The 9879-nt window shown below is 40.7% G+C and overlaps 1 protein-coding gene across 2 annotated transcripts in view; it reads right to left on the reverse strand.

The window, feature by feature from the left end:
- Positions 1-652, reverse strand: part of ARFGEF1 (ARF guanine nucleotide exchange factor 1) — a 145294-nt gene extending 144642 nt beyond the window's left edge. For both annotated transcript variants that reach the window (XM_073892849.1, XM_025870687.2), the window contains exon 1: positions 64-652. In XM_073892849.1, coding sequence (XP_073748950.1) covers positions 64-187 — 124 coding nt within the window. In that variant the 5' untranslated portion in view covers positions 188-652. The remainder of the gene's footprint in view (positions 1-63) is intronic.
- Between the last annotated feature and the right edge of the window lie 9227 nt (positions 653-9879).

The following is a 9879-nucleotide window of genomic DNA, read 5'->3' on the forward strand; positions in this document are numbered from 1 at the left end:
CCCCCCCCCCCCCGCCCCCCCCCCCCCCCCCCCCCCCCCCCGCCGGGCCTCCTCCCCGCTCACCTAACGCCACCTCGCACGCTTTGCGCAGCTGGGAGTGATGCGCCTTCTTCACTTCCTTGTCGGCCAAAATCTTCTCCAGGGCCCGGGTCAGGAACATGTTCTTCGTCTTCTTCCCCTCATACATGGACGCAGAGAAGGAGGCGGCGGCTCGTCCGACCCGCGGCTCCCGGCGGCTGGAGGGGAGGAGGAGGAGGTGGAGGAAGAGAAGAGAGAAAGGAGAGGGGGTGGAAGTGGGGGAGAGGAGGCGTGGAGGGCAGCGGCCGGATCACGAAGGGACGGGCAGGTAGGAGCAGCCGCGGTGAGGGCGAGGGGCGAGGAGGTCTTCACCAGCCCTTGAGAAGCCGCCCCTTGAGGGCCGCGCCCGTCGGACCGCCGCTTCTCCCGGCCTGGGGTCGCTTCCCGGCCACCCCCCTCACTCGCCCCTCCGGCCCAGGGGCGGCGAGGGAGCCCAGCCCGGGCGGCCGTCTGCCGGGAGCCGAGGGACAAGGCGGCGGCGGCGGCTCAGAGGCCCGGAGAGAGCACGGCTGCCCTGGCTACTGTGGGGATTAGCACCCGCCGCGGCCGCGGACTGGCCTCCATCACCGCCGACCTGCCCCGGCCGCCATGTTGGGAGGAAACGACGCGTCACGCAGCGGCCGAACGGCTGCAGAGGAGGAAGCGGCGGCGGCGGCGGCGCTGCCTGCCCTGAGCTGCCGCGGCGCTGGGAGGCTGGGGGCGGAGGGCGGCGCGGGAGGAGAGGCCCGATCCGCAGCGCTACGGTGGCCCGGCGGGGCCTTACCGCCTCCTGCGTTCGCCTGCAGGGCGGCGTGGGGCGTGGCGGGCGTCCTGCGGCGCCGGGCACGTCGGGGCGGCTCCGCTGCGGGGCGGAGGACCCCCGGTACCCTTACTCCCACCTGGTGAACAGGACTCCAGGCTACGCTGGTTCCACTTCCCCGACTACCTGACGATCCCGTTAGTGGAAGTGCAGTCCCTTCCGCTCCATGGGTCGCGGATACATCCGCATCGCCCATTCTCAGCCGCACAGTGTTTCCACCTGCCGCGCTCGACTCTTAAATTTCCTTACTAGATGTGCGAAACTGCAGTCCAGGACCGTGCCCTCGGACTACCTCAAGGAAGAGTCTCTCTTAGGAAGAGTAAACCAAAACCAAGTTGACACGGATTCAGGCATGTTTCACTTTTTTTTTTTTTTTTTTAAATCTCTGTAGGATTAATCGGTAAACTAGATTTCAGGTCCCTTCTGAATTGAGTCTAAAGTTAAGCCAACAGGTAAAGGTGTCTGATTGATGAGGTCCTTTAGAGCTCCGTGTTTCTGTGCTTTTAATACTAAGATGCAGTCAGGACGTGAAAACCAGTTTAAGAATAGAAAAGCTTTAAATACAGATTGCCACAAACATGTGACCATGTGTCTGCTTTGGTATCAAAGAAGAATTAAAACTTATACCGTGTTTAATTCAGAGCATACAATTATAAAGAATACCATAAAATATAAGCAAAGAATTTATATAGTGATTTAGGTGCATGTCTACAAGTTCAAAGCTCACTTGTGATCCATCTAGGGACTTGTCCTAATGCAGTCATCCAAACCCACGAATGGAGAGGCTGTGAAGTGGCAAGATTTGGGACAGGCTAAAAACCATGAGAAATAAAAATGGAAACCTCAGAGGTGACCCTGAATTAAAGTAAACACATAGATTAGTTTTTAAAACTGTGGTGTTTAAAAAAAATAAAAATAATAGAAACTGTGTTGTTCTGAGAAACAGATACATAAATTAATTTCATTTTAAAGACTATTTCTAGATTCCTGGGGATTGGAGATTAAATATACTAGATCAGACATAATTCTGATTCCTATGTACACTCAAAGATAAAATTTTTTAGAATAAGCTTCATTTCCAATTTATCTTTGTTTCTTCATTATGCCAGGGTTGTGCCAGGTACTGTTGAAGGTGCTAATCACCAAATCTGTATACTCTTTTTCCTCAGTACAAAGATACATTATGTTCCCCAGCCTCCCTTGCAATTAGGTGTAGCCATCTAGATTTAGCTCATTAAAAAAATAATAATTCCACAATCAATCTTCCATGCTGTACCCTTCAGTGGCCACATGCTGAAGATGGCAGAGCACAAATTAGAAGGAGCCTGAGTCCTGAATTACCACTTGGAGGAGAGCCATCCATCCATCAGGAATATTTGTTTCTGGACTTTTACATGAGCAAAGTAAATTCTTCAGTTATGTTTAGCAGCTAACTCTGTCGTTTGGCGTTCATACAGACAGCTGTCTGAGCTTAAAGATCCCAGAGTATCCTGCATACCACATATCACAATCTGTGATCATCTTGTCTGCTTACTTGTTTATTGATTGGTTATGTTTCCCTCATAAGAGCAATGACTTCATCTGTCTATTCACTTCTCTATGCCTAGCATCTGGTATAGTCATTGGCACAGAGAAGACCTTTAGAATGAACTTGAATAGAAACTTGGATGAATGAAAGATACTGGACTAAGTCAGGAATGATCCTTGCCCCTGTGGAACTTAGCGTATATAATAGGAAAAAGGATATCAAACAAGTAAATCACTAGTGAATATATAATTACAAATGTGTTAAGTATGATTAAAAAAAATAGAGTGCTGTGAGGAGATCTCTAGATTTTGGATTCAGGAATGGCTTTCATAAAGAAGTAACATTTAAACTGAGCCCTGAAGGAAGAGTAAGAATTAGCCAAGCTAAGTCAGGCAGTCTTTTGGGGTAAGGGGGAAGCTTGGCAATTTTCAGGAACCAAAACAAGGCAGTGTGGCTGAAAGTTATCAAGGCAAATGGGTGCCAGTAAAGATAAAGAGGTAACTAGGCACCAGACCATACAAAACCTTGCAGGCCATGGTAAGGGTTTTGGTTTTCATTCTAATAGCAATAGAAACCTATTGAAGGGTTAAGTAGGGAGTGAAGTAAAAGTGGGAATTTAAAAATAGTCCCTCTGTTGTGTGGAGAATGGGTTGGAAAGGGACAAGAGTGGATGTGGGCAGAAAAGTGAGGTGATTACAACAGAGCAGCATGGAGTGGGCTGGGGTGCAGGACCAACATGCAGGGTTTTAGAGCTCATGTCCTGCACAAAGATGGCAAATGGGGCTGAAGTCCAGCACCAACATCTGTCCAGGGGAAGGGAATCCTTTTTCTAATTTGCATAAACATTAGACCAGTGGTGTCTGAGTCTGATGGCCATGGAGATGGGCAGATTTGAGATAAACTTTAGTGGCAGAATGGACAGGACTTAGTAATGAGTTGGAGTGAAGAAAAGAGGAAGGAGGAAGTCACAAATGAATGTCATGTTTCTGACCAGAGCCAGAGAATGAGTAGAAATGCTGTTTGTGGAGATGGCCTAGACTGGGATAGGAGCAAATTTGAGGGCAAGGGCACAATTTCAGTTTTAGAAGAATCAGCTGCTCTGCTTCCTCTCAGAAGGAATGGCCTCCATCCTTTCTCCCAGAGGACAATTCATCTTCCTCCTTTGTTGAGTCTAGGACTCCCAGCCAAAGGAGGTAGTGATGGGGGCAGGAGGTATGCAGCCTTGGGAGGTGGGCATTCTCACCCAACTTGAAATTCAATATAATAACTCTGACCTGCCTGGAGAAAAAAAAAAAAAAAAGGTAAGACTCTAAAAGAAAGATGTCCTTGGAAGAAAAAGGGACAGATAATATTTTTAGTCTGTTATTCACAAGGATGGGGGAGATGAGGAAGGGGAAGGCGTTGGGGGGGGTACCAGGCTCAGGCAATATTTACACAAAATGTTGAGTGTATTTCCATGTATACCTTTCCTTTATTATTATTGCTGCTTGGTGCTTATCCTATTTAAATAAATTCAATCTCAGTATTAACTTGCATTTGACTCATTGCTATTTTTAAAATATCAAATTTTTCTGAAATGCCTATCATTCTCTAAATTTTAAAATATAGTTTTCTTATACGATGTTTTTTTCCTGAGTCCATTTTTACCCCTCAGTCTACAATCTCACCTTCCTATCACTTAATTGCCCCTCATCATTTTCCCTTTCATCTATAACTTGCTATGTTAGCTGCCTTTTCTCCTTGGATAATATTCCCCCTTTGATTCCAAAGAGTCAAATAATATCAAACAATAAAAGACTTTGACCTGGGTTTTAGCATCTTGGTTGGTGTGCTTGATCATCATCCTTTTATTTATTTCTAATTTTTTAAAAAGATTATTTATTTGAGAGAGAAGGAGGGTGCATGCATGGGGGGAGGGGCAAAGGGAAAGGGAGAGAAAGAATCTCAAGCAGACTCCCCACTGAGCCCAGAGCCTGATGTGGGTCTTGATCTCATGTCCCGAGATCATGACCTGAGCCAAAATCAAGAGTCCGACGGTTAACCAACTGAGCCACCCAGGCACCCCATCATCCTTTTAATGTAGACGGAAGTTCAGTGTAACATGAAAATTAAATAAAATCTGAATAAAATTTTAATTAAGGCTGAGCATATCTGATTGCAGTTAAAAGCCTATATATCTGTTAACATCAAAAATAGCATCATGTTCAGTTGACTAAAAAAGTAGTCTTTCACATGATCTCTAAATTCTATTAGCTTTCAAAACATTCCATCAGCTGACCCTTCTGACTCTCCCAACTAATTTCTCTATAGTAATGGCAAAAATAATTAACATTTATAGAGAGCTTATCATGAGCCAGGCATAGTAACCCAAATGAAGTTTCCATTATTATCCCTGATTTATAGATAAAGAAACACAGTTTAGACAACTTGTCCAGCCATATAATTAATAAGTGATGGCGCCAGGATTACAGTTTAGAAAGTTTGGCTCCAGAGCCCATAAACTATACTGCCTCTCTAAACAGTCTATTCTTGTAACCTTCCCTGCCTACTCTCTCCTCCCCTGAAATACACATACAGGCACACAAGTTCCAGCCCTTTCTTCCTGCAAATCTTCCTTCCATCCCCACACCATGTACCTATGCAAACACCAAGCTTTTCTGTATCTGCATGCCTTTGTTCATCTTTCCGCACCCACCAGAGCAACCACCACCTTTCTTTTGTTTGCTCTCCACAGCAGCTTCCCAACCTTCAAATTTCATTAAAATCCATCACCTTCTTTGTTTTCTACTTCTATCTCCAACAGCACCAATCCCTCCCTCCTCTCCTTTTAAAGCATCATCTACCTCACTCTTTACACCTAAATCTATATTCATGGTGGTGTTTAATGAGACTGCACATTTTTATTTTTTTAAAGATTTTATTTATTTGACAGAGAGAGACACAGCAAGAGTGGGAACACAAGCAGGGGGAGTGGGAGAGGGAGAAGCAGGAGCAGGGAGCAGGGAGCCTGTTGCGGGGCTCGATCCCAGGACACTGGGATCATGACCTGAGCCGAAGGCAGATGCTTAACGACTGAGCCGCCCAGGCGACCAAGACTGCACATTTTTGAAGACCAAGGATATAAGGAAAGATGAAGCAAGCAACTTAGTAAAAGATGGGGAACACTGATTAAACAGAACCATATCAGTTTTGCTGAGACCATAACAATGACATGACTAAAAGACCATATCCAAAGTAAGTCAAGTCTGCTTTCTTGCTTTTCATGTGAACAGGCTTATACGCTAATTTGATATTCCTCTTTTATCAGTCAGCTTGTTTTAATCTTGTTTGTTAAGGAAATAAGTGAATAGTGTCTTCAAACTCAGAGGTCCTGCTCAATGTTCTGCAGGAAAAGTATCAATACACTGGACAGGGCAGACAGAGGGAGAGCATGGTAGATTGAAGAGTTTGATTTAGAAAGAAAAGATAAGAGGAGCAAGCAAATTTTTATTAAATAAGAGACTACATTATGGTATTTGATAATCACAGTGAAGTTTAAAAAAATAGAATGCTACAGAAAAAAGTTACGAATCTAGAGCAGGAAGTTGGAAGTAATAGAATTTTTCATGAATTTTAAATCATCAACTGCTAATGTTTTACAGAGTAATAAAACTGAAAGCATTAGCACTTAAATTTCTTTAAAAATCTTTATATAATTATCTAGAGGGGTGGAAAGTACTTACTTATAATCCATGATACTATTCTCTCTTTCCAGTATACATAGTTATAATTTTTCCAGTAAAATCACACTGATGATAGCTACTACAAATTAGGTGTTTATATGAATCCCTTGCATTAACTCCTTTAATCCTTACAACAACTCAGCCATGTCTATGGTATTATTCCTCTTTTACAAATGAGGGAAAAAAATGTTAGGGAAGTTAATTGCCCAAGGTTACAGAAGCAAATACGTTTGTCACTTGTCAAAGTTCATGCATGCTCTTAACCACTGAGATATCCTATGTTTAGTCACGTATTTGTATATATCCATTTGAAAATGCTTTTTCACCAATATTGTGTCATAATTATTTTAAAGTAGGACGACATCTTTTCTTTTCTTTGAAACTACTTTCACCAACTAGTACGCTGAACTGAGTGTTAATGACTAAGTGGGCATTAATTTTCTGGAGGTCAAGATTTTTAAAAAATATTAGAAATGGGAAATTTTATTAAAAGCCTGCCTTTTATTTTTTTTAAAGATTTTATTTATTTATTTGAGAAAGAGAGCACATGAGGGGGGGGAGGGTCAGAGGGAGAAGCAGACTCCCTACCGAGCTGGGAGCCTGATGCGGGACTCGATCCAGGAACTCCAGGATCATGACCTGAGCCAAAGGCAGTCGCTTAACAATTGAGCCACCCAGGCATCCCAAAAGCCTGCCTTTTAAAGAAATTGAAATGTAGTTTGAAACTTTCTAGAAAAAGAAAGCTCTAAGCCCAGTTAGTTTTACTAGGGAATTCTATCACACATTTAAAGAAGAAATAACACCGACACCATCTCTTTCAGAAAATAGAAGAGGATGGAACAATTCTCAACTTACTTTATGAGGCCAGCATAACCCTGAAATCCAAACTCAATAAGCAGTACAAAAAAAGAACTACAGACCAATATCCCCTAAGAATATAAATGTAAAAATACAAAATATTGGCAAATCAAATTCAGCAATATATAAAAGAATAATATGCCATAACCAATGGAGGGAAGGTGGAGGTTCATCTTGGGAATGCAGGCTTGTTCAGTATTAGAAAATCAAGCAATGCAATTGACCACACTGGCAAACTAAAAATAACTATATGACATCAATTGATAGGAAAAAGCATTTGACAACAGTCAACATTTATTCATGATAAAAGCTCTCAGCAAACATTCTCAACCTCCTAAAGGACATTTAAAAAGAAAAAACAAATATAGCCAACATCATACTCAATTATGACAAAATTCTATGGTGAAGATCAGAAACAAGGCAAGGACATCCATGCTCACTACTCGTATTCAATGTCATACTGGAAGTCCTGGCCAATACAATAAGCAAGGGAAAGAAAAGGCATGCAGATTGAAATGGAGGAAACAAACTGGTCTCACTGACCGTCAACATAATTGTCTATGTAGAAAATCCAAAGGAATCTACCCAAACTCCTAGAACTTATTACATTTAGCAAGGTCAGGATACAGTCAATGCATAAAAATCTATTGTGTTTTTATATATTATTAATGTACAATTGGAAACCAAAATTTAAAAATACCATTTACAAGAGAGTCAAAAAATAAAATGTTTGACTATAAATCTAACAAAACATATACAGGATCCTATGCTGAAAAAAGATGCTGATGAAGGAAATCAAAGAAGACCTAAATAAATGAAAAGATATATGTTCGTGAATTGGAAAACATTGTAATATTAGTCAACTAATCTATAGGTTTAGCACAATTCTAATCCTGTAGTTACAGAGAAGCCTATAAAATGTGTATGAAAAGGTGAACCATACAAAGTTACAAAAATTTTGGTTTTCTTTTTTTTTAAAGTTTTTATTTTAATTCCAGTCAACATACAGTGTTATATTAGTTTCAGGTGTAGAATATAGTAATTTGATTGTTCCATACATTACCCAGGGTTCATCACAACAAGTGCACTCCTTAATCCTCATCACCTATTTAAACCCATCCCCCCCACTTCCCTCCCACCTGGTAACCATCAGATTGTTCTCTATAATTAAGAGTCTCTTGCTTTATCTCAAAAGATTGTTTTTTTCCTATGATGAAAACTTTTAAGATTTACTCTCTTGGCAGTTTTCAAACATACACTATAATATTATTGATTTTAGTCACTACGCTGTATATTACATCTCCATGACCTATTTATGACTGGAAGTTTGTACCTCTTGACCCACTTTACCTGTTTTGCACATTCCCTAACCCCCTCTACCCTAGGAACTTCCATTCTGTTCTCTGTAGCTAAGAGGGTTTTTTGTTGTAACTGAGATCATATGCTATTTTGGTTTCTCTTATTTCACTTAGCATAATACCCTCAAGGACCATCCCTGTTGTCAAACATTGCAAGATTTCATTCTTTGTATGGCTGAGTAGTATTCTCCTGTGTGTGTGTGTGTGTGTGTGTGTGTGTGTATACACACATCTTTTTATCCATTCATCCATCAATGGGCATGTGTGTTTTTTTCACATGTTGGCTATCACAATGTGCAATGAACATAATATAGCATATATCTTTTCAAATTAGTATTTTTGTTTTCTTTGGATAAATATTGAGAAGTGGCATTTCTGGATTGTATGGTAGTTCTATCTTTTCCTATCTTTAATTTTTTGAGGAGCCTCCATACTGTTTTTCCATAGTGGCTTCACCAATTTACATTCCCACCTACAGTGTACAAGGGTTCCCCTTTTTCCACATCCTCACCAACACCTGTTATTTGTTCTCTTTTTTTATAATAGTCATTCTAACAGGTGTGAAGTGGTGTCTCTTTGTGGTTTTGATTTGCACTTCCCTGATTTTTAGTGATGTTGAACATCTTTTTATGTGCCTATTGGCCATCTGTAGGTCTTCTCTAGAAAAATATCTATTCAGATCCTCTGCCCATTTTTTTAATCAATTTTTTTTGCTATAGAGTTATATAGTTCTTTATATATTTTATATAGTAATGTCTTATTGGATATATGATTTGTAAATATTTCCTCCCATTAGGTAGGTCACCTTTTCATTTTGCTGATGGTTTTGTTTACTGTGCAGAAGCTTTTTAGTTTATATAGTCCCACTTGTTTTTTGTTTTTCTTTGATTGCCTTTACTTTTAGAGTCAGTTCTATAAAGTCATCACCAAGACAAAGGTCAAGGAGCTTACTGCCTACGTTTTCTTCTAGGAGCTTTAGGTTTTCAGGTCTTACATTTGAGTCTTTGAGTTAATTTTTGTGTATGGTCTAAAATTGTAGTCTAGTTATATTCTTTTGCATGTGGTTGTCTGGTTTTCCCAATACCAAATATTAAAGAGAATGTCCATTCCCCATTGCTTATTCTTGTTCCTTTGTTGTAAATTAATTGACCAAATACACATAGTTTTATTTCTGGGCTCTCTACTCTGTTCCATTGATGTGTGTCTGTTTTTGTGTTAAGACTATTAGCAATACCATACTCTTTTGATCACTTTAGCTTTGTAATATAGTTTGAAATCAGGAAGCATAATGCCTACAGTTGTGTTCTTTCTCAAGATTACTTTGACTATTTGAGGTCTTTTGTGATTCTGTGCAAATTTTAGGATTATTTGTTCCATTTGTATGAAAGATGTCATTGGGATTTTCATGAGGATTGCATTGAATCTGTAGATTGGGTGATATAATAATTATTATTTCCTTCTTGTTCATTGTTTTCTGACTGTTTTATAATTCCTCTCACTTCCATTTTCCTTATCTTGCTTTCTTCTCTTGTGGTT

Source organism: Callorhinus ursinus, unplaced genomic scaffold (genome assembly GCF_003265705.2).
Source record: "Callorhinus ursinus isolate GAN/ISIS: 27379988/994484 unplaced genomic scaffold, GSC_fseal_2.0 scaffold5, whole genome shotgun sequence".
Lineage (NCBI taxonomy): Eukaryota > Metazoa > Chordata > Mammalia > Carnivora > Otariidae > Callorhinus > Callorhinus ursinus.